The following is a 25,229-nucleotide window of genomic DNA, read 5'->3' on the forward strand; positions in this document are numbered from 1 at the left end:
TTCTAATGATGTCTTTAGAAAACGATGGCGCCGACCAGCACTTCACCATATTCCACAACCACATGAAAACCAACTGTGTTAAATGTTTGACTGCGTATGACACTTGTTTCTCTTCCTCTATTTCTTGGTGTTCTGTGATAAAACTCACACTTGGTGTGAAGGGACTTGTTGGTTTTTGTGTTGAGGTTTTACAGTGTGAATGACCTCTTAAAGGGCTTTACTGTGCAGTTTAGCCATTCACACACACATTCGTACAGTGCAGCACTTTATCTATCAGACGTCACACACTCACAGTGGATAATTTGGGGTTCAGAATCCAGTCTACCAAGGACCCTCCAGCATGGGGAATGGAGGAGACTGGGATTGAACTGCCGACATGACGGGATCAATTTAACTGTATATTTACATTCCAATTGTTTTTCAGAAAAAGAATTGTACTTAGAGTTCAAACAAGAGAACTCTCAGCTTCTTCAGGGAGAAGAGAAATTCTTTCTTTTATTAATTTCAGACCAACTTTTTGTATCCACTAGGTGTCAGGCCAACGTTATGCACTTTTCAGAATGGTAAAACACCATCTCCGTCCCTTGTGACTCCCAAGAAGCTATCAGGGCTAAACTCACAGTCAGTGAGCAAACATAAGAAGAGCATAAACTGCTGTGATGGGATTTGTCTTCCTATTTTCTTAGCTATTTTTAGGCCAGCACGACACAAAGAAAGAAAATGAAGCTATTAATCCCCCCCAGATATCTGCAAACTGCTTTCCACCGCTGCAAACATGCACTTGTGGTTTGAAGAAGTTTCAAATGGCCATTTACCCAGACACAGATAGCCCAAACAACCGAATCGGACAGTGCCAATCATGTGAAAATCTCTCGAGTGAATTTGTCACAGGGCATTACTCCCAGGCGCAGAGAGATCCACGCCGGGCAACGCTGAGAGCGGTAATCTAGCTTTGATGGAGAGACATGCATGCGTGAACCAACAAAGAGCACAGGGTAGGGAGGGTGGTTTGAGGAGCAGCCTACAGAGACACAGAGAGAGGGTGGGGTGTGGTGGGAAGGTAAGTGTGTGAATGTGCGTTGCTGTACATACACACATGTACAAGCAGGGATGAGGTCTTAAAGGGCTTACGGTTAGCTGCTTAAAATTCTTCTGATGTAACCAACACATGCAGGACAAGTTCTCTGGAAGGAATAATGGTGCTTTGTAGCAACAGAAATGCTGAGGTGGAGTGGGAAACGCTTTGTGTTTACTCATTGTGCCCTCGGCCGCAGATCTCCCAGGGTTCCTCTTGGTTGGTGCGCTGGTCATTCAGTCATCGCCACCGTGGAACCTGGAGAGAGCAGCCTGCCTTTATGTCCGCTCTAATAGACTCAGCTGCTCTGCGTGGGTTAGTGGGTGGTGTGTGCAGGCAAGGTGGTCATGTGTGTGCCGTCTCATGTGCTATATGTTGACACGTGTGGGGGGGAGGGATGAGTATGTGTTTGTGTGTGTGTATGTGTGTGTGTGTGTGTGTGTGTGTGTGTGTGTGTGTGTGTGTGTGTGTGTGCAGTCAGATTGATATTCCACTGGTGGCAAAGGCTGAAGCCAATGTCTTTAAAGTGTCAGCCCTCAGCAGCCAGCCAGGTGTACTTGAGGTACAGAGGAGAGAGGGCATGTGAGGAAACAGAGTAAAAGGGAGAGAGGGCGCGAGAGAGAAATGTAAAGAGAGAGAGAGCATGAAAGACAGCAGGAACACAGAGGCAGAGGCAATGAAGAGACAGACAGCAGAGAGAGAGAGAGAGAGAGAGAGAGAGCGAGAGAGAGAGAAGAGAGAGAGAGAGAGATTCAGAGCGAGAGGTGTCCCTCTGCATTTGGGATGACAGACAGACAGACCAAGACACAGACAGACAGACAGAGAAACAGATGGATTCAGAGAGAGAGGTGGACACAGGGACAGTCAGGTGGAAATGTCAGGTTTGCAAATGAGTGGTTTTAAGGTGCAGCAAGGTTCAGTGAGTCCATGACGACAAAGACGAATCGTTCAGAGGAACATGACACAGCCCTGAAACAGAGCACAATTAAAACAGTATAACATTCCTATTGGAGTTTGATTGAGGATCTTATCACGCAGACAATTTTTTTTATTGATTTCTGTGGGCTGCAGATTCACAAACAGTTAAACCTAATATTTTTCAGTCAATCTGTCGAGCACACCTCTGAAAAACAGCCATCTCGAGACGAGTCGTAAAAATCTTCAGTGAAAAGAAGAATTCCTTGTCATCACCGTTTGAGGTATTTTCCTCAAAACGTGTTAGTATCATGATCTTCTTTTGGGTTCTTATTACATTTGGTTCTAGTTGAATCTGCAGCTTTTTTCAGCAATCAACAAACAAGCTGTTTAGTCCCACAGTATGTGATTTGCCAGGTGTCAGCTGGTGAACACACTGCAGCATGTAGAGCTGGTGGAGGCCATAGACCGTGTAAAAACTTCAACAACATGGCAGGCTGCCCAAAAGTCATGCCAAAGTATCTCCATCTCTCCCTGGTGGCTGGCTGCAGTATAGGTTCATTAAGCCCACCTTCAGTGTGAGCAGATGAGACATGGATCAAACTATAAAGTCATAGTTATCAAGTTGATTTTTCTTGAAATACTTTGTTAAACATCATCATTTACAGCTGATACTCTCTCCTGATTGGTCCAGCACATGAATTGTGGGGACCTCTCTACCGAGGCTCCATCCCTTGATCAGTTTACTGCACACACTCGGCCTCCAAATGAAGTTTTTGGCGCAAGATGGCAACGTTTGTGTCCAGAATATTTTGGCTTCATTTCTGGATAGTGGGAGGAGGTGAAGACAGAACTAACTAAAAAACAGAACTAAAATGACTGTGAATATGAAAGTGGGCAAACACAACTCCAAAGGAACTCTCATGCTGCTATATACATTTTTGTCGCTTTAAAGATACAGACCAATGACTGTAAAGGGCTTTACTCAAGGGCATTTAGTCATTATTGACAGGACAGTAGCGTGAAATGGGGAAAGAGAAAAGGGGGGAGCCACGCGCCAAAAGGCTGTGTCGGAACACGAGTCACAACCACTGCGGAAAGAATCAAGCCTCAGTTATATAAGGAACAGATGTAGACCCTCAGAAAACACAATGACTTCAAGCTCTTATTTTAGGTTTACCATCGCCTATCGTCCGCAGCTTCATTCACTACACTGAGCTCTTCCTCCTCGTCCTCCTCTTATCATCTATCTTGCGTCTTTGTATTCACCACGTTATCGTCCTTGCACTCCTGTCCAGCCCTCCTTTTCTAAGCCTCCCTGTCTCTTCCTGGAAACCTGTTGCACATCTCTCCAACTCCCTCATTTCTCTCTCACTCCCGATGCATTCCTCCCCCCCCCTACTGCCCTCCCTCGCATTTCTAAATACTGGCCACTGTAACGGGCAGGTGCTTTGGTGGCAGATAAAGCCGCTCGGTGATGTTGACTGCTCTGACCTTGTGTAAGATTGTGTTGTTTTCTCCAAGCAGATCTGTTGGGCGTCAGTGTGGGGCTCCTCTTCCGAGGCTAATCTTCCAAACACAGATATTATGAGACGATGTGGAGCAAACATTCCAGTGAAAGCACTATTTTGTTTTGTTTTGTGCTTTTGGACACTTTTATCTCTTTCCTGGAATGGCTGCGTGATGTTACAGCTAATGTGCTGGCTCAAGTTCAGAACCCAAACACTCTGATAACGGCACAGCCAGTATTTGTTAGAATAAAGAGCAGGCAGATTTTTTTCCTGAAGTCTGCTCAGTGAACTGTTTCAGTAAACATACATCTGCAGATTTGTCCCAGCTGCAATCTGGCCTTTGTCCTCCTTCCCTCTAAATGTATAACTGAGGTGCTGTTAAACAGTCACAGCAGCCTCCATATAATTGATATATATTTAACTATACTGAAAAGAGACCTAATCCCTGCTGCTGAGCTGATACTACTGTTACAGAGTTTTCAGTAAATAACCCATTTGCTTTTATTCCTCTCCATCAACTTGTTGAGTTTGCTCTCACCTTGACCCCACCGTGGGAAACAGGCCTCTTGTTGACAGAGATATGGGTTATGTAACTAACATGTTTTACGTAATTAACATGTTTGCACAGCTGTTGAATTCCTCTCAGCCTATTAAACCCGATCAAAACTTTCCAAGTGCATTTGGTACAGAGGGAACATTGTTGAATGGTGTTGTTTAGCATCAACAGATAAGAGGTTTACGACTCCAGATTCCTTGGTTAAACTCTTATGTAATGTCCCAGTTCTTTGTCGATGGTTTACTGAGGGCAACTGCTGAAAATATTATAACACCTTTCATTATGCTTATACAAGACTTAGATAACTTTATGTAGTAAAATCTTTTATGATACTAAAACAGACTTATATGTAGGTTTGTTGTATAGTGCTATTTCCACGTTTTCTCTTTTACTGAATGGTTACGTGCCAAGAGTGTTTTTTATTGTGTTTACGAGACAAGAGGTCATGATACACGCTCTGAGAGCCACGAGTACATTTCTTTATCCTCTCATGCTGAACTGGATACCAGTGTTACCAGTTGTACGTTAATCATCAGATTTCTACAATGATTTGGCCCTCTGTATGGTGTATGACCAATAAAGCCCAAATGTTCGCAATGTACAATACTTTCATCAGGGACAGTAGAAGTTATAATAATAAGTAGGCTACAGTACAGTATGGATTCTACATCTTTCATTAGTGATCATGTATGTGAATCTGGACCAATGGGTCCATCTCCTCTCATTTCACATTTTCCAATCATCCTTCATGTGTTAGAAAAAGAAAACGACATCATTACTTGCTCACTGTGAATTCTGCAGACTTTTTTCTGCCTATTATCACATGGGTTCACTTGGACATATTACAAGGGGGCAGGCAGGAAAAACTCTATTATCTAAATTATCCAGAGCAACTAACTCTGGATACTTTCAGGACAATGGCTGGATTTCACTGTATGTCTGAAACCATCATGGGGGTGATTTTAAAGGATAACATCTCTTCTCTGGAGCTGTGACATGCAAGATTTGTATTATTTTAATTCAGACCTGACCCGTTGGTCACTGAGTAATTGGTCTTTGTCGGAATTCTGACAACAGTGATGAAGAGGCTCTGGTTAATTTATTGAAGACAGACAAACTGAATGTAAGTAAAAAGAGCATTCGACTTATAATCTCAGAAGGTTGGCCACAATTTTCAGAGAGTAAGGAATCATGACAGGGGTGAAACTCTGTGAAAGAGATGTCGATCTTAGTGACTCTCTCTGAATAAAACAACAAAGCATAAAAACCGACACTAAAATGTCTTTCATCCTGCTGTCATTAATCCACCATTAAAACTACAAGTCTAATACATTTTTTTGATGGTTTCTGGCATTTTAGAAATAGTTCTTATCAATTGATGTTTAACCAAGTGCGCATTTTTCCGGTAAGTCCTGACTGACAGCTGAGACGGAATTTTTTATTGTGATGGAGGGATTGATCGAGTGCATGTATCGTGAGGACATTGCCACGGCAGCTCCCGGAGTGAGAATCAGTGAGAACATACCACGTACTTATGTCACATACAAACTTTTGAAGGAGCTTTACAGACCTGACAATTGAATCGACGGTAAGCAGAAATTTCATGTAGTCATAATAACTCTAATGACCATATTCAACACAGTGTGCGGTCTATGAAAGGTTATTCAGGTAGTGACAGAGCATCGCCTCCCCCTTGTTTCCACAAATAATGACACACTTGTCCTTGTTTTAGGTTAATAGAAAAAACAGAGAAATACTGGTCCACTCTCCACATCTCCCTGGTTAAATATGGACGAATGGGTGCACTGGGGGTGAGGATTATTAAAAACGATCAGTCAGTCAGATAGCAACTCACGCTCCCACCACGCTGCTGCCAGCCTAAAGCCATTTGTGTCTCTGCGGAGCCCCTGATGATGAATAAAGACATGTCTCACTCGCACAGAATAGCTCTGGCTTTTTTTAATATGCAGCAGCAGTAGCGAGTGTTCTCTCTCCCTTGAAGACATTACATTCAAGTCTACCGCAGCCCGTAGTCTGATGGTGTGGTCTACATGGAGTCAAACAGAGACGAGGAGAGGCTCCTTAACTGGATATCAGGGGATGGTTGTGTCGGAAGGGGGACCGGTGTGCTGGTGCATTTCATTTTCTTTGACACCTATATTGGGAACTGTACAGGTCTGGACTGGGATTTCACTATATGGCAAACCCTCAGTCAGAGGGAGTCCAAGGACAGCTACCAGATACGAAAATAAGCCAATCAGAACATCAAACAAAAGCAATTGTTATAAAGGTAGCTCAATATCTGTTTGCATCATCGAGACAGGATCTTTTTTTGTCATACAATCTGCTCTGGGAAGGAGTCTCACTGCCTCTGTTAGGTTTTGTGGCTGAATATGAGTGCAATATGAAAAACCAAAGCATTGTACCCAGTTTAAATGCAACACATATCATAGTTAGGGAAATAAAAAAAGTCGCAATGAAGACAGATAACCTCCCAAGTTACATTCACACCAACACTGAGGAGCAACTGCCATATTTGTCATCCTGTGGTATATTAAAGATGATGTCACTATGAAACGGCATTAAAACAATATAGAAAAGTTAGCATTGGAGCATACAGCATGCTGTCATTTGTTATTGAGGGAAAGATCGCAAACAATCACAATTCCCCTTATTAAAATTGACAGTCTTGTTACATAAGGAGAAGCACAACTGAGCCATAAACAACCTGATCTGAGGGCCCTGAACTGGGAAGGAAGAAACCAGTGAACAGTTGGTGGCGTTAGTTGAACCGACAGACTGTTTGTGCTTCAGCTTTCTCTTCACGACACAATATGGTGCATCGCAATAAGAGAATACACAGAATAAAGCTACATGCATTCTCATTAAGAAAACATTCACAGTTCAAACCAGCAGTTTCCAAATTTCAGCTCACAGTCCACTGAGCCCTGATGGTTTTCTCTCCAACCAGTCAGTTAATAGCGTTCACCTTGCGTCCCCTCTCAGACGCTCCTTCATTAACTGCCCAAAATGAAAAACCAAGCAGCACCCCTGGATTGAAGACCATTGATCCAAACACTTACTCCTTCCCTCCCTCCCTCCTTCCTTCTCCCTTTCACTCTCTCCCTCCCCCTCTTTTTGCCAACCTGTAATCCTGTGATCAGTTGTCGGGGCAACAGCTCTGGCTACCGTTCCACCACGTGCACGGTGCTGCCGGGTCAGGATGAAAGGGCCTGAAGGGGGCGATGCCAATCATCCACTGCACCCCGCTGGAGATCCTCATATAAATCCAGGGCATAAGCCTGCCCTGGGGTTTCTCTCCCAGCAATGGTGCAACACCTCTGTGTGTTATTAGTGCTCTGGTGTCAAAGAACCTCCCATTAACATAAAGTAAATCCAGGGTCGATCCAAGACAGATCTCACTGTGTTTACATGAAGTGTGCTGCAGGGTGTCCATTAAATTTGCAATCTGATTTTATATCAGAACCAAACATTATTTCATTCTAGGGCTGTAGCCACAAATTGGCAACTAAACTGTTCAACACTAAATATTGTAGACTCTACCTTGCTGGAAGTTGAGTCTGTGAGAAGCCATGTAGCAGTGAATAAGAACATACGTACATGTGCACATGCTGTGGCTCAGTTGTTCTGCCTTGTTGCACATGCACACATGCGTCACATTGTTTGCTTATTTGCACATCATCAACAAGACTCATGAGCTCGCTGCTGCAGAGGAATTAACTCATAACCTTGTGCACTCCGGCATTGCAGGCTCCTCCATAATCTCTCACTCAAACTTTGTGTGAACTCTGGTGCACATAATACTTTCTTTCAGAAGACAGTAGCAGACCGGACAGTAGCACAGAGCTGTTGTTATTTTTTAGGGACGACTGCTTAAAATGTAGAAGATTGTGTTTTGTCAAAAAGTGAGATTTTCCAAACTGTTTTAAAGTCTTCAACAACTATATTCCGTCAGATTTAGATAATATACAATTTTCAGATAGTTAGGTTTAAATTAAACTTTACAGAGATACTATTAATCCCTGAGAGAACCAGAATAGCACTCATGAGAGTATATACGTCCACCAAGGCACAACAGTTCCCTTTTTTTAAACCACATTTAAATTCCCTTGATCCAGATTTTTATATCATAATTATTGGTTCCCTTAACATGTCACATTGTTCTTTTAATTCATTAGATCCAGATAACAAAAACAACTGGAATAGACAAAGTTGTCATATTTAATATCTACGAATATTACATTGTGCACCAATTAAGTTGCGTGCAGGAAAACATTCCATCTTAAAAGTTGTCAACAGCTGCCAGGTTTCTTCGAAATTGTTAAAACAAACTCCTTTAAAGAATGCCACCCAGTATCATGCATACCTCTGCCAAGGCCTAACATTCCCCTTATGAAACCACATTGAAGAAAACATATAATATTAGTTCCCTTAACATGTCAGATTGTTTTCATCAAGTTCCATGAAATATTCTCTGAGAAATTAAGGAAAATGTAAAGCACCCAATCTCATAATGAGAAAGACAGAGAAAGAAAATACAAGGATCCGTATCCAAATCGAATGGCTTCTTACACATTTTTACACATTCTTCCACTAAATTTGGTGGAAATGTGTTATGTAGTTTTTGCGTGATCGTGCTACCTAACAGAAAAACAAACAAACAAACAAAAAAAAACATAACCTCTTTGGCATAGGAGCTGGTGAAGGTCAATGTTATGCAAACAGCCATAATTATACAGGCAGACATTTGATTTCAACTAACAGGGTAGAGTCAGTCTGACTGGTAGAGTTAACTTCCCACCACGCTCAATGGGAAACATAAGTGTTCTTTTACCACAGAGTCCACATTTGTCTCCGTCAATTTGTCTCCCAGTAATTTTCTCACGATCTCCATCTGTCAGCTTCATGAATTCATACCAAGTCTGTTTAAAGCCTTCTCTTTCTCTGTCTGCTTCCCCTCTGACTGTGAGCAGAACCATGTTCTTGCTTTGGGTTTTCAAACACAGACAAGATACTTGGTGCATAGAAATTACAAACTCTTGTTAACACACACATGTCCCAATTTCCCTCCAACAAAGTGGAAGGAGAGACAAAAAATCCTCTCCCATAGAGCGATGGTTGAAATTACACTGATGTGGAGACATAATTTGGGTCTTTACTGGTCTATGAGCTGGTTCCATTTGTGAAATGCTCGTACCAAAAGAGAGAGTGAACAAGTTCATTTAATGGTGTGTCTGCATAGCCTGCACCCAACCCAAATTAACAGGAAAAAAAACTTTGGGGCTTTTCAGACATTGGTGTGGTTTAAATCTCCTCATAATGTACTCTCTCCCCGTCTCCTCTCTAGCCATGGTCTCTTCAGCCGAATGGGATCTGACACCTGTGCCATGGGTTCACACTCTCTGCAAACTAAATGATTCGTGTCACCGTTATAATCCTTTTTTCCCCCTAACTATCGTTCTGCCACCGGGTACCTGACCTGTAAAAACTCCACCTCGACCTCGAATAGCCAGATAAACCCACAGCCTCACAGAGGAGCGGAGAAACTGTGTGGAAAAATCCGACAGCGGAGAATGACTGTTGGAAAATTCGTACTGACTTCTTTTCTCTTATTTATCTTTGTGACAGTGGGTCGGGGGATGACAGGGAGAGCGTCCCGTGGGGTTTGGCTCTGCGTGTTCGAGGGAGGCTGCGATCATGACTAGCGCTGGAGAGACAACGGTGGCGGGAAGGGACGGCGGGGCTAGCGACAAGAGCCGCGATGGTAATGCGTGTCACATCGATGAGGCCACGCCGAGAGGAGTTGGGAACGGGGTCAGCTCCACATCCCGTCTCCCAGTGTCTCAGCTCGGGGCTCTAAACTCCAATTTTCTCTGCTATCATCAGTTGGGTCTTTCTCTGCCTCTGTATTAGCGTTTCTCTTTCCTCTAATCCGCCTCTTTTTCTCTTGGACTGTTCTCGCCTCCACTTCTCTGCTCTTTCTTCAACGGACACTATTCATCTGCCACTGCTGCCTTTGTCTTTCCCTTCTCTATAGTCTCTCCGAATTCTTTTCAATTCACTTAAATGTTCTGGGAGACAAAAAATTTTACTGAGTAAACAAGGCCCCTTTAAAGCCTCATGTGCTCCACAAATGGTTGTACATTCTGGGGCTGTCAATGCAATCGTCAATGTGTTATTTGTTCGAAATAGAAAATGAATCTGTAATCATCCCATCGAATGTCCACTTACACCAAATAATCTTAGAAGTATGCAAGCATTTTGGTTGTGACATAAATGGAAATAAAGTGTGAATAAAGGTACAGCTGTTAGAAGTTAGCGTTGCAGTAGCAGATCTAGCCACAATTTACACAGAGTTTTAATTTATACTTCCAACATCCATGTACAATTCCTGATTAAGTAAAGTGCACTTTTAAGTCACTCCTTGTTAACTGTTAGCTCTGTAGCTTTGAGTTAAGCTACACATCAATGTATCTATTTTGAAAATTGTTCCTTGTTCAAGCTCCTATTAACTTATAAAAAAAAATACTACTATTTATTGTTTGCATTGTTGGCAAGTGGCTGGCTTACTTTATACTGACAGGGCAGGGGCACTGAGGGGGCCAATGAGATTTCAGCTGGGGCCAGTGCCAGTGCCCCCGCCCCTGTAGCTCATCAGTGTTAGAATGAATGGAAATAAAATAAAATAAAATTCTGATTTGTTCATTGATTGATGGATGATCAGGCTCTAGATGTTATAGACCCATACAATAGGGAACAGTTAAAAACTATATTTAGTCAAAGTTTCCAATTTTTTTTTATTGTCACAGCTCTTTTCGAGTTGCTTATACTTTTGAATACTATTTCATGCTTCTTTCCCCACATTTCAAAGAAGGATTGTAAATATAACTCCAATACTTTTATATATAAAACCTTAACTTACTTAACGTTATCCATTAGGGCTGTGATGCTTAGTATCCATCCAGGGACCTTTTACACATGTGTCATTTCCAGTTGCTCCCTCTGACCAGCTGCATTTAATACTATATCACCTTTAAATAGAAGAAAAGATCATTAGCCTGGTTTTCTATGACGTTCAGAAATACTACTTTTGTGACCAGCGTTCTCAGATTGTGGTTGTATCTTGTTTACTTAGTGCCTCGCTTCAAAATTAGAAATGCTTTTTGTAGGTGGAGTTGTTTGCTCTGTAATTATTTCCTGGTGGACAGAAGCCAGGCACTTAGAGTTCCCAGTCGTCACAGTTAGATTGCCAAAGGATCTAGATTATACAGATGCCCTGCAAAGAAATGCTAAACTAAGCTAGTTGCTGATCTATGATCATGATCATAGAAAAAAAGCTGATGAATTATTCTCCCAACATGTTTAACTATTCCTCTGTGAGTGTTTACATATGGTCATGCTAGAGAACTTTTACAAAACTTTAATTCAGACTTGTTCCTCTTCACAATGATCCAAACACTTCAGTCACACCTCAGGTGATAATCTCCACCGATGCAGCTTCTCAAGCGTCCACACTTCCTCTCACCCACCGCGTGCCAGGCGGGTGGCGTTAGTCTGGGTGGGCGACACGGAGGTGTCCACAATCCTCCTGCGGCCCACCGCTCTGCTGAGCTGCTCAGAGGAGCTTTAGGAAGAAAGAAAACAGTGCTAATCACTCCCCCACACCCTCAGCCTCTAGCCTTCCCTGTCTGCTCCTTCCCACCTCCTCCTCCTCCTCATTAAAATAACTCGGAGAGAGCTGGCCTGCATACTGATGCATTGTTAAGCCCTCTTAATTGAACTTGTGGATTCTTAATTTGCCATCATTCAAATGCTTAGTCTGTGTGCTCTCGGCCGTTTAGTTTGAATCGCCCTCTGCGCTGCATCTATCTCCACCTCCTCTGCTGCCCGTCCGTTCAGTTCTTTGTGGACGGGACGAGGGGCTCGGTGGCAGATTTGTAATGTGCAGGCACAGAGGGAAAGGACATTTACTCTTTATTCAACAGAGGGAACAAAAAGCGTTCACTTGGTGCCAGCCGGGAGTTTCATCATCATCCAGGAGAGAGACAGAGAAAGGAGGCAGTGGGAAAGGGCGAGAGATTGGAAAAAAAAGTTATTGGACCAGATAGGTCAGGGTGACATCAATAGCATCCCAAGCAGGGCCACAAATTAGCCGGGCACGAAGCGGCGCAGCATGGGAGCCGACAGCTGGGGCCCTGCGCCCAATGCCACCAGGGGATTAACAAGGTTTCAGGATCTGACACAGAGGGGATGAGCGTCATGGGCAGAATAAAGAGCAACGCGGGGATTAGAGAGCTTCCCGACACTCCAGCAACACTCATGAAGGGCTTAAAGGGCTATAGATATCATTAATGAATGGCCAGAGAGAGGGAGAAGGAGAAGTTGCTAGGGGCTGTGTTTGTATTCAAATTCAGCCTGACCCTTTTCAATGAGCATACATTCCCCGTACATACATTAAAAGTCAGCGAGAGGCGGGCCAAAGAGGCCGAGCGCCTGTCTGTTGATCATTCGACATAAAGCACAGCAAACCAGACAGAAATGGCCGCCGCAGACTGGTGTATGCTCAATTCATGCCACCCTCTGAACGTTAGGTGTGAATTATTCATCTGAAAGTCGTGGTGAAAATGCCAAACAGGAATTTGAATATTTGTGTGCTTTTTTTGTGTGAGGATAACAGAACAAGATTCATTGTGGGTGTGATGCTGGGATACGTGCATCCAATCCAGCACTCAGACACCGGGTGATTCTAGTGGCCAGCGGGCTGTGTGTTGTTTTTTTAAAAAAGGAAATTGCCGAGCTTTCCTCCGGTAAACACACCATGCCTTCAGATAGGCACAGCCCCATCAGCCAGTCTGCACAGCCACTGCAGGGATTTGGCACCGAGATAACCTTTGCTCTAAGTGGCTCACAACACAACCAAAACTGAGATGAACTTGTGAGCTGAGACGGTTTTTCGGAAACGCCACAGAGAAGTGAAAGTTTCCCGAGAATTTGCACAAACTGTGAGACTAGAAACATCCCAGTGCAGCCGCCAGGATAATGACAGGGCTCCTGAGATAAATGGGATATCCTGGACGGGAAGGCACGGGGAGATAAGCCTGCCTTTTTGTTTAGGAACATGGAGTTATCATCTTCCTCCTCCTCCGCCTCCCCAGAACTCTGGGCGTTGCACTGATGGAGTCTTTATCATGAAAGAGTTAACTACTTATCACTGGTTCACTGCTACAGCGATCAAGAGCACAACACGATTTGCTGAGGGGGCAGAATGTCGTTTGATGAACTTCAGTCAAAGTTTAATGAAAGCAAATTTGCATCCGCAGTGGAGCTCAGCTTGCTCTCTTAGCAGTCTCTCACTCTGTGGGTTCGGCATGAGGAGTTCTTGGAAAGAGGGTCCATGATGTCAGACCATCACAAACAACATACACAAGGTCATATCGTTTTATTTCCAAGTCCGAGTGCAAACAAAAACAGAAGCTAGGTGGGGCTTTTAATTGTTATTTTCTTCCTCCCAATGTGGACTTGGTCCGGCGACTCACATCCAGGTAGTCATGGATATTAGTTTGGCGCACAGAGGTTCCTGCCTCCCACTGGGCAAAGACAAAAACTGTCCGAGTCCTGCTGGGCCGCAGGAGCCACACCTCATCCTTGAGTACAGTATCCCACCATTGTCCTCAGCATCCCCTGAGATCTCCAGGAATGGTGTGTGTGTGTGTGTGTGTGTGGGTGTGTGTGTGTGTGTGTGTGTGTGTGTCTGCGCAGCTGTGTGTGTGTGTTTTTGTGTGTGTGTGTGTGCCTCCTCTTCCCCGTCTCACCTCTGAACAAACAAAGAATGTATAATCTGCTGTATTACGCCTGAGGAACCAGGAGTATAATACTCTTTATATGAAGTCGCATTCATTTACTATTCCTCTTGTTTCCTGATTGATGTTACACAGAAGAGCCTTGTTGCAATTATTGAGCTTCTTGTTGCGGTCCCACCACGCTTCACTATCCTCTTGGTGAGACGTGCATGGGAGAAGAAAAAGACTTGGTTTGACCTTAATTTAGAGGAATAAACTCTCCAATGTGAAACTGCAAATACAATGACGGCTTTTGTTTCTTTGTAGTATGGATGTGAGAGTGTGAGGAATCTAAACGCCACTAAATTGCTTCTTTGCCATCAACGCGCTTTGTTATAAATGGAACCAAGTGCTTTGTTGACAATGAATCTCAACCTGAGAACATAAGTGAAGCATTGGCTTCAGAGCAAAACCACCACACCCAGACGGGTGGTGGTGTGTAGTTATGACCGCCTCCCATTTTCAAATTGAGATTTTAATCATCGGCTACAGTATTTCTGATTGATGTGTGTGCGCGCGCTTGTGTGTGTGTGAATTGTGCGCGCACATGTATATCTTTGCACACGGGGGGTTGTAATACATCTCCGTAATTAGTCTCATAATTATGAGGCAATAAACTGCGGTACACATGGGAGACTGATAGATCTCTGGGATGCTGCAATTACCCTGCTAAGATTTGTTACTGTGACAAATCTCCCCAAGCAAAGTGGAGCCGAGCACAGTTCCGCTTTAAAACAACATGCAGAGCACACATGGCTCAGGTTAGGGTGAGTGCATGTTTGTGTGGGATGTGTGAGTGTGTCAAAACAAAAGGTTTAATTGGACAGTTTCTTGGAGAGGACATATATCCGCATTTCCTTTGGTAAATTCCCGTCCTGTTGCCATGCCGTCCTCTGCCCGTTTTTGTTTTGTTTCCCTCCTAAGGCCGTCTAGGCCGAGCTAATTCCAGATCTTCTAATGCCGATGCACAGCAGATTGTCTTTGAGTTCTCATCAATCTGGTCAATGTGCTGATATCAGAAGGCCACTGAGTGAGTCTAAATTGGCTTTGCCTCCATTAGATCCAGCAGCGTCTCATTATTAGCAGGCAACATCCAGCCTGCCGGGCCCGACCTCTGCTACTCCGCCACCCACTAGTTCCACATCGAACACACACACACACACACACGCACACGCACACGCACACGCACACACACACACACACACACACACACACACACACACACACACAGGGAACTCTCAGGTGTGCGTGACCACAAGCGCATAAGGATGTTCTCAGTGTCTTTCACACTCCCACTCTAATACTTCCATTTCCATGGGGGGGGGGTGTCACTGAGCAAAGGTTAAGTTGCACAGAGAGAGAGAGATAAAATGTTGCTCTGATTATAACCTTTTCTAGACAACATGCAGACCTTTTGTCCATTCAGCAGGATTTTGATCCCCAGGCACTATCGGATGTGCTTAAATGTTACATTGCATTATCTTACAGGTAAATGTACAGTTTTCTTCTAATCTGATCAATGGCTGCTATATGCAGCACCAACACCAGAGGCAGTTCTGGGTGCAGTATCTTACCATTTTATTTGGCCTCCTCGTAACAAAATGTAACATGATGGAGAGTTAAGGCCGATTTGTATTAGCAGTCAGGTTAATAATTGTCTTAGTCATCTGCAGAGTGGGCACAACAATTCATAGGTGGAAAATTTGATATTGTTGTGAGTTTTCGGTTGAGTTGTGAGTAATTGATGGAGTTGTGAGTAATCGGTTGAGGTGTGAGTATTTGGTTGTGTTGTGAGTATTTAGTAGTGTTCTGAGTAATTGGTAGTGGTGTGAGTATTTTTGACGTGCTGTATGAATATGGTTGTGTTCTGAATATTTGGTCGTTAAATGAGTATTTGGTTGTGTTGTGAATATCTGGTAGTGTTGTTAGAATTTGGCACTGTTGTGAATAATTGGTTGTGTTGTGAGTTATTGGTAATGTTGTGAGTATCTGGTAGTGTTGTGAATATTTGGTTGAGTTTTAGGTATTTGTTAGTGTTGTGAGTAATTGGTTGAGTATTTGCAGTTTCCTGTTTGCCACACGTGTTGTGACATTTCTCTATTGGCACGTGTTGTGTCTATTTACACGTGTTTGTGTGTTGAGCTCTCAGGGCCACAGTAAAAAATATGTCTAAGCATCTGACACGTTTTCGGTGTAGCACAATCGCACCAACATTATCATCCTCAAATTCCAAATGAGCCATTATCAAGCTCATCGCCTGCTGGCTCTATAGCTTCATGTTGAGTCACTGTGAGGTTATCAGACAATCTGCAGAGGACAACACCACGAAACTGCACCGAGGAATAATAGGCATACCTGCCTGTAAAACCACAAATGGTTGTTTTTTAAAGCTTTGTTTTCGTGCTATAACAAATAAGCTCCAGCATGTTAATGAATTACCTCTAGAAAAGTAGTAGAGTTTTTGTTACCTTGGGCCTAGGGTTTCCCTCAGTCTCTAGTATTTTTATGCTAAGCTAACTGGACTTTATATTCAATGCAAAGACACACACACGACAATGATCATGACTCCGTCGTCAGTCACTGTTTAAAGTGCTTCCTCTTCTCTGTGGCGCACAGTAAAGACATTATTTCTCTAAACCAGATCCAGTCATCTAAATATGCAATTGATGGTGGAAATGTCAGATCAAACGAGTGAGCTGAAACAACTCGAAATAAAACTAAGCAAGGAGGAAGACAACAGAGAAAGGAGGCAAAGAAGAAAGGGGGGAAAGTACATTAGAATACAGATTACCTTTTATTTACATTTTTGGGAAAGGCATAAGAAAACACAGCTCCATCCCTGACAATCACACTGGCAGAGCACAGGTGCGCAGTACGGAATTCAAATAGAAGAAGAGCAAGAAAGTTGATGAGCGCTAATTTGATTCTCTGAGATCTGGGAGGAAGGGTTGAAAAGACAGCCGCGAGGGTAGGCTCTATTAATTGTCAGAGAAGAGACGCTCAGGGGGATTACGACTCTTGCTGCCAGGTAAAGTGCACTGCACACAAAATCTCCCAGAGTGTCAGAGTGGGGTTCTTTATTGCTGCTGTCTTTCGTGGTCTGAACCTGGTTATATATTTAGGGATATTGCGTGATACAATGCACATAGATGTACATCGGGTTGGGTCTTTCACGGGTACAACCGAGCACCGATTCATGTTGAATCAATCGGTAAGAAAGCAAGTCTAATCATCTGGGTAAAAGTGGAATCTCTGTAAGTGTTATACGCATTGGTACGTGTGTGCTAGAGTATCTGCGGGGCATCCAATGCTACATTTCTTGGAATGTGTCCATCATGCTCCGGTGTCGGTAATCAGAGGCAGTGGTGAGCCAAAAGGAGTCTCAAGTGTGATTCCTCTTTTCGAAGTTAAAGGAGACAACACAGTCTGTAGTATTAGTTATGTAAACTACAAACACTAAATATAAAGCTGAACAGACACCTCCTGTTGTGTCTATTCAATCTATTTTTACGTTATTACCATTTCTGGTATTACAGAGAGAGAAAAGTATGGGAAAAAATACCGTCGGGTACTGATACACAATAGTACTCACACTGGTACTGAATTGATTCAAATGTAATGTAGGTGAATTATACAATAGTAACAAAACAAGAGCTGAGTAAAGGATAACAACTGAGAAGGAGCTCAATTGAGTCAGATCTATTTCTCTGCGTAGTTAACCTCGTCCATAGCAAAAGGTCCATCATCAGCATAATTAGACCCACTTAAAATGTAATTTTCCTATATTTCCCCCCTTTGTTAATGGGTGGTAACCAGCACAGAGCTGGGGAGTGGAGCTGACAAGGCTGCAGGTCAGGATGCTGGGAGGACTCAGGACGAGATGAACGCTGATAGTTATTGAATCAGGCTGCCATAAATAACTGAAGTGACAAACAGGTCAGAGCACTGGAACACAAACACTCTCAGTCACATCTCACTTCAAGTGTGTGAGTTTAATAACTACTCTCATTTCTGCTCCCTCTCTCGGCTCATAACTCTTCTTCTTTCTTTCTTTCTTTCTTTCTTTCTTTCTTTCTTTCTTTCTTTCTTTCTTCCTCTCGCTCCCCCTCTCTCTCTCTCTCTCATCCTTCCTTTCTTCTTTCCTTCGTCCCTCTCTCTCTCTCTCTCTCTCTCTTTCTTTTCTTTCTCTCTTCCTTCCATCACAACCTGAACAAACAGTGTTAGTCTATTAAAGTTTTCCTCTCTCAGGTAGTATGTAACTTCTTTCTTTCTCTGTCTGTCTGTCTGTCTGTCTGTCTGTCTGTCTGTCTGTCTGTCTGTCTGTCTGTCTGTCTGTCTGTCTGTCTGTCTGTCTGTCTGTCTGTCTGTCTGTCTTTCTTTCTCTCTTCCGTTCATCCCCATCCTAACAAACAGTGTAAGTCAATTGAAGGTTTCCCCGAGCCCTTCCCTATTGTCTGGCCGTGCTTATATAAACCAGACAGCCCCGGCTGACCGCACACGGCAGCTCAAACTAGAATAGAGCCTGATTCCATTCTGAAACGCTCTCTCTTCAGCTCCTGTCTATCTAAGAAGTAAGAACTTGTTCTCTTCCTGCAGGCAAAAGGGTCAAATCAAGGATATTCTTACACCGTGTTACACAGCTATCCTGATGTCTTGAATCGTCATCCGGCCTGATGTGCAACATCATTTTGTATTCTTGTTTCCTTGTTATTTCCTTTCAACCCTCACAATTTCTTCAAAGCGATCATTTCTGAGCAAAGCAATTTACCAGGTCCGGCTTTTAACAATGGGCTTTACCTTCACAGCCTGACACCCGCTCCTCCGAAAACACATTTGTCAAGTAGAGGTGAAAAAGAAACCCCAATGAAGGACGAGAACATTGGTCACTTGTCTGTTTGTGCCGTAGCATGCAGACTTAATACAATTGTTGTCGTTGAAAAGTAAGCAGGCAAAGCAGAAACAGTGTAAAAAGTTGGCTTTGTGGGAATGTAGCTTTGGATCCTAGAAGTCCATGTTACCAGGTGGGAATGGACTTTGCCATTGTGCAGCTGTAAAAACAAACAGTCATCCCTTGTCGGGACAAGAAAGAACCAGAACGCAGCGCCAGTCTGAGAGGAACAGTAAACAGCGAAGTCCGAGCCAAACTGGTGGGAGCCCCATATTAATTATTAACCTGGTGCAGGGTGGGCATTAGAAGAAATAAAAGTTTTCAGTAGAGTGTGGAAATAAGAAAGTTGTGTGTGATCAATGATCGCTAATGAATAGAGTGCAGTTAATTATATAGTTACAAGGGTTCGGGGAGGTTCATTATCCTCACAGGAAATGGAGCTGTCTCTCCAAACACAGACATAAACATGATTCAGGTGAGTGGGCCTGTGGAAGTGACCTGACTAAGTAAACCCCACAGCACTCGGCCCCTGTCTCTGCCAAATGGGTTTGAAGGTGAGGAAACAAATTTTTACTTTTTACAACCATTATCAGGAGGGGAAAAATGGCCCAGTTTTCAAAGACTATCCTGATGTTGCCCAACCCGGTCTCCAGGAATAATTGAAATATCCAACATGCCACTCCTAATAAAAGGCTGGTGTAATCTGTTTCACTATCTTATCTTACAAGTGCACCCTCTCTCCCAACAGCCGTTTGTTTTCTTTATTTGTTGAAGAGGAATCGTGTCTGTTGACGCAAAAAAAAAACGTGAGCCGCTCCGAGACGAGGTCTGTGCAAAGGTTGAAGTGGCGGAAAACTGATAAGCTACTAAAACCCTAAGGTTCAAATGCTAACTAGAACTATAAACTGTCCTCAAATAATCCGTCTTGAAGCTACACAGTGTTTGTCTCTCATGGATAACGATCGCAAGGCTCGAGGCTACGTCTGAAATACACTCCCTCTTCCTTTAGCCCCCGTTAGATATCATCTCCCCATGAGCACAGTCCTCTTCAGTTCAGACATGTGCGTGTGGGGAGGAGTTTTTCTAGATAAGGACTCTTTGTAAACATAAGGTGGGACTGATTTGAGCTCCGGCTTCTGTAGTGTTGCCAGTTTTGCCTGAAGGGTGTTGGCCCTCCTCCAGTCCCGCATAAACATGACAGGCTGACTCGCCGAAAGGCTCACATCCATCAGCTGACATGTCAGACCAATAGCTTCCTCTGTGTGTGGGGAGCAGGGTAAAAAAGGGCTTTGTAACATATCACTCTCACCAGCCATGTCTCATTTTTGTTTAGAGACAGATCTCACTGGTGGTATTTCTTGTGAAGTGGTTCTTGTTCAGTCAGGGATACACAATGGCTCAGATTTCACAGGATGATACTGGACAGAAAGGGAAACAGATTTAGGCTCCATCCATACTGAAACTGTTTAATTTGAAGATTGTGTGTTAAAACCAAAATGATCTCTGTCCACACAAGTGTTTTAGCTCCTGTAGCCCGTCCATGCTCACACACCCGTACTCACATCACATGACCATTCACGTGCACTGGGCTTGTGTGTGTTACAATGCTCTGAATATGCTGGTTTATCTTTCTCACTGTAATGTATTATTCATGTGTGGACAGGTGTTTGTATGGATTGTTTTATTGTTTTGCTGCACAGCTGCTTCGTTGTTCTGTGTTGTGCAACGATAATAAAGCTTTCTGATTCTGACTCTGGGGCCGATGATGAAGTGGAACTGTTACTGACAGTGTGAACGACCTTTTGCTTTCACTGCTGGTAGTTGAGTTGCGATCAGAAGAACCAAACAGGAAGCGAATGTGGGTGAGAGCGTCATTGTTTCCAAGACATCTCCACTGTTGCTCCTCCATACTACAACACAAGAGTCAACCATATAAAAAAATCTGCTTTGCAAAATTTGATATGGTTTACACGAGTACATGTCGTTTTTGTGTATTGTCGTTTTGTGTGAAACATAGAATGTAAACTTGTCTTTGTATACAAAAAGTCACCCACGCAGCTTTGACATTTGATTAACATAGAAGTTACACAATAAGACCGGACTAAAGTTTATAAGTTCACAGCCTTATGGATTTTTTTCTTAACTAAATGTCTTTATGACACATTGCACAGTATCTTCACGCACAGACCACAGACAGAGGAAATCACACTGAATGTAATGTCCTTTACAAGACGTCAGTATAATTCCATTTCAATTTTCTCACACATGATGAAGATGGTTTAATTTTCACAGTGACACAACTCCACTAGCAACATTGGGTATTCACCCAATGCCTCTAAAAAATGATGTCACATTATCATAAATATGCAGCCCATACACACACAGACACAATGCATCACTGTGGTGGACCACAGAGGATTTAAGAAATGCTAATGGGTCCATCAGCTTTATTATTTGGTACCCGATGAAGATCCTGGTTTTGGGGGTCCAGCGGGACCGTACCTCCAGCTGAACGACAACAGAATTAACTCCATGCAAATACTGGAAGACAAACAGCAAAGTACTCATCCAACCACAGAGGGAGGAAAGAAGAAATCAAGACGTCTAGCCGTTCAAAACAACCTCAGAGCTTGCAGTCATTTCCGTTGCAGCCTCTGCATGTGAACACACTGCAACTGTTTCTCAGGCATTTTTCATTTCACATTACTTAGTGGTTTGCTTTAAAAAATATTGGTCGATTTGTCTCTAATACAGTATAAATCATCAACTTTTATATCTATTTTAATCTCTTAACTCTATGAAGTGCTACTGTGTATATGTATTAATTTTTCTTACAGATACTGAGTAGAAACGTGGCGCAGAAAGGCCTATTTGTGCTTAAACACACACCTTTCTGAATGCTGTAATTCCCTAGGAAGGAAGGAAAGCCAAACATGGGCGGACGACATTTTGTATCTTGCAGCTAAACTTTCAAAAAAATGTCAGGAGGTGTAACAGAGCAAAATGTCCAGCAACTTTGAAACACAACTTGACACGCATGCCAATATCAAAGTTTTAAGTAGTTTTCGGGGAACTGCTGCTTGGAGGCAAATATTCTGAGCAAAACTGGAAAGGCAGCTTTAGCAGCTTTAAGCACTCTTTGTCACACATCAGAATAGAAAAAAGCAGTGGTGAAGCTGAACAGAGCCGTGCATGGCTCCTCCAGGGTGGGGGCTGGGAGTGTGATGGTGGAGTTGTACCTGCTCTTAGATCCTGTGCACTGTGCAAAACAGTGCTGTGATAAGGATGCAGGGTTTTGGTTGAATATAGAATAACCTGTACTCTTTCAGCTGAAATATGTAAAGGATCACAGCCCTTCTCTAAAAAAAATAAAAAATAAAATCTTTACTGTTCAAATATAGATTTATTTCCATTTTCCTTCATACAAACATATTTAATCCCAAAAAATAAACTGTTGAAAGGGATGATTCGATTTAAAAGTGCACAGTCGTGGCTAATGAGCCCATCCACAACATAGTCACATAGTGGGTAAAGCTGTCTGATGATCAGTTATAAAGCACAAGAGGAAACGTCCTCCACGTTGACACACGGTCCAGAAAAGCCACAGTCCACTCTGTATCGGTGTCCAACACCTGAGCTGGACAGGAGGAAGCTCTTCTCATTGGTCGGAAGTGCGTCACTGGGGGTTTGCTCCTCTGTGCAAAGACTCATTGGATTAGAAAGATAATTATGGACAATTTGATTCTCACTTCATCTGCAAAAACAGACCAGACTGCAGCTCTGAATATATCCATCAAGTCACTGAAGGTCGGGTGGAGTGTAAAACCTCGGTTCTCTTATAGACAAAAAAGGAAATGTATCACCAGGGCGGAAGATTTTCACTCTAATGCTAATAAACCTTTGTTTTGACACTTGTGATGAAGTTCACTAATGCACTTAAGACCAGAAGAAATGTCACCTCCAGATGTCAGAGCTTCTGCTCCAACTTGGACGTCTGTTTGCAGTGTGGCACGCGCACAGGCTCATGGTCACGGTTGTCTTAATGGAAGGCATGGATGTTCCCTCACGTCTGTTGACCTTTTCCTCTAAACCATCCACTCTCAGTTGACAAATCGCTCCTCTTTGATTTCATGTGTTGCGTTCAGGTGGTTGGCCAGCTCTTGCATCACGGCGACTTTCCCGATCTGATCGTTCCTCCTCTTTTCCATGATCACGTCCTCCAGGCTCTGGAACTCCAGGACGTGATGCTGCTTCTCGGAGAACAGCAGCTTCAGTCTGTACGGCTGCTTCCCGATCCGAATCTCCCCTCCGATCTTGAACTCCCTTTTGCCAAAGCGGCACCAGGCGGCAAAACACTCAGAGTTCCTCCAGTACAGCTCCTGGTCCCTGCAGCCCACATAGTCCCGGGCGTTACGCACGATCACCTCCGGCGGGAGGGCACGGTACCTGTAGAGGCCGTTCACTATCCGGCCTTTCTTGCCCTGGCTGACATCGCTGAGGAAGTTGTTCTTGATCTCAGCCCGGTGCAGATGAATCACCTGGAAGTCCCCGACGTACACGGCCCAGTGCGGATACTGTCCCGTGGTCACGAACTCCAGCAGGTCCCCCGGTCGGCACTTGTTCAGGAGGCTCTCCGCAGTGTGCGTCGCGGCTCCGCGGCTCCTCTCGAACACGCTCTCCTCCCGGTAGAATATCGCGCACTCCACCTCGTCCTGCGGGTCAAAGGGCTTCTCCTCGTGGTTCACCGTCCCACTGTCGGACGAGTAGTGGTCCATGTGCTCGTCCTGGTCGTCGTCGTCGTTGGAGAAAATGTAAGAGACGCCAATGCGCGGTCCCTCGTCGTCCGGGTCGAAGCCATTCGGGTCCGACGTTGGCACCCCTGCGTAATTTAAATGCGTAAGTTTCTCCACCTGGTTCCCCATAAGGGTGACAGGTGGATGAAGAGGGGGGGGGGAACGGAGCTGGGCGCAGAGACCGGATCCACCTGCTCTCGGCGCTCACATTCACCGGGGTAGAGACCGAGGGAGGCGCAGTGTCCTTTCACTTAATCCACCGCGGCGAGGACGGACACCAGTGATCCATGTCCAGCTGGAGACACACGAACACCACCTGGAGAGAAAACACAAGCAAGTGAAAACTCTTGCCTCGTCACTGAAGCCTCTCCGCGAATTGAACTACTACGCGTAGCCGGCGCGTTCCCAACAGGTGCGACCTGACACACCTGTTGGCTCAGTTTCCACGGAACTCGCCGTCTTGACTAGAGCTGAGCGCTTTCTCTCTTTTTTTTTTAAACACCTTCTGATTCCTCCTGAGAGACACAGTCCACACTCCAGCGGATGTGGTCTCTCATCAAGTGCACAGAAGTATAACGAATGATCTGCGCGTCAATCCACAGTGAAGTCAGCAGAAGCACTCACCTGCAGCTCCCCGCACTCTCCTGTGGTCACATCAGAACAGTAAACACACAGGCTCTCAGCTGCTCTGCTCCCTCTGTGTGTGTGTGTGTTTGTCTGTCTGTCTCTGCAGTGCACACACTCTGTCTGTAGTATGAGGCTCAGTGTGCGTTGCGGTGAAACTCATCCAGGATCGAGTGACTGCTGCTGGGAGGTGTTGTTGCCATTTAAAGCGGCAGTGCGCCTTTTCCTGCCTCGTTGACAGGATCCGGTCTCCAGGACAGTTTAAGACCAGAGGGAGAACCTGTCAGTCAGGGGAAGTCTTCCTTTTGCATAGGAGGTCGTTATAGAAGTGTAAGAACCATAACACGCTACTTTAATCTATATCATTTATTACATTATATCAAATATATAAAACAGAAGAAAGTAGTCCACATTGTGACCTCAAGTTGTGTACTGTTATATGAATACATGTCATTTCAAATGGAGATGGTCAGAAACAATAATACATAAAGTGTACATATTTTTAGTTCACACTTAATACTGTTTTATTCTATTTTAATCTATTGTATATTGTGCTCTTGCTCTAATCTTGGAGAAAAAGCTGGCCCAACAATTTCCTTTGGGATTAATAAAGTATATTGTATCTTTTATCTCCTTATGTATTCATATGTTTTTATTAACAAAATGAAAATTCTACAACGTGAACCCAAAACATTTTGAAATCATAAAAAACCCAACATGAATAGAGAGCATTAGACAGTTTGTATGAAGGAAAGTAAAGGAGAATGGTTAAGGTTGAATAGAAACACATTAACTGAGGCTCAGCTCTATTAATCAACACTGGATGTTACCTTTACGCAAAGGAAGTTATGTTTTGATCAAAGTTTGAATAAATTACCAGCAGGATTATGCAAAAAAACACTGAAAGGATTACCAGGAACTTGGTGTGAATCCAGATCAGGGGCAGATCCAGGATTTTGTTTTATTATTCACTTTCTTTAACATACTGAGGTTCAAATTCATGAATC

The 25,229-nt window shown here is 43.7% G+C and overlaps 1 protein-coding gene across 1 annotated transcript; it reads right to left on the bottom strand.

Moving 5' to 3' along the window:
- Window positions 1-22,188: 22,188 nt before the first annotated feature.
- Window positions 22,189-24,389, bottom strand: lratd2b (LRAT domain containing 2b). The gene is made up of 2 exons (XM_062399070.1): window positions 24,223-24,389; window positions 22,189-23,914 (listed from the first exon to the last, which is right to left on the bottom strand). The coding sequence occupies exon 2, from the start codon at window positions 23,725-23,727 to the stop codon at window positions 22,906-22,908; it is 822 nt and encodes a 273-aa protein (XP_062255054.1). The 5' UTR covers window positions 23,728-23,914; window positions 24,223-24,389; the 3' UTR covers window positions 22,189-22,905.
- Between the last annotated feature and the right edge of the window lie 840 nt (window positions 24,390-25,229).

Source organism: Platichthys flesus, chromosome 11 (assembly GCF_949316205.1).
Source record: "Platichthys flesus chromosome 11, fPlaFle2.1, whole genome shotgun sequence".
Classification (NCBI taxonomy): Eukaryota; Metazoa; Chordata; class Actinopteri; order Pleuronectiformes; family Pleuronectidae; genus Platichthys; species Platichthys flesus.

Excerpts from the sequence above, each read along its gene's own strand:
- lratd2b (XM_062399070.1), bottom strand. The coding sequence starts at position 23,727 with ATGGGGAACCAGGTGGAGAAACTTACGCATTTAAATTACGCAGGGGTG.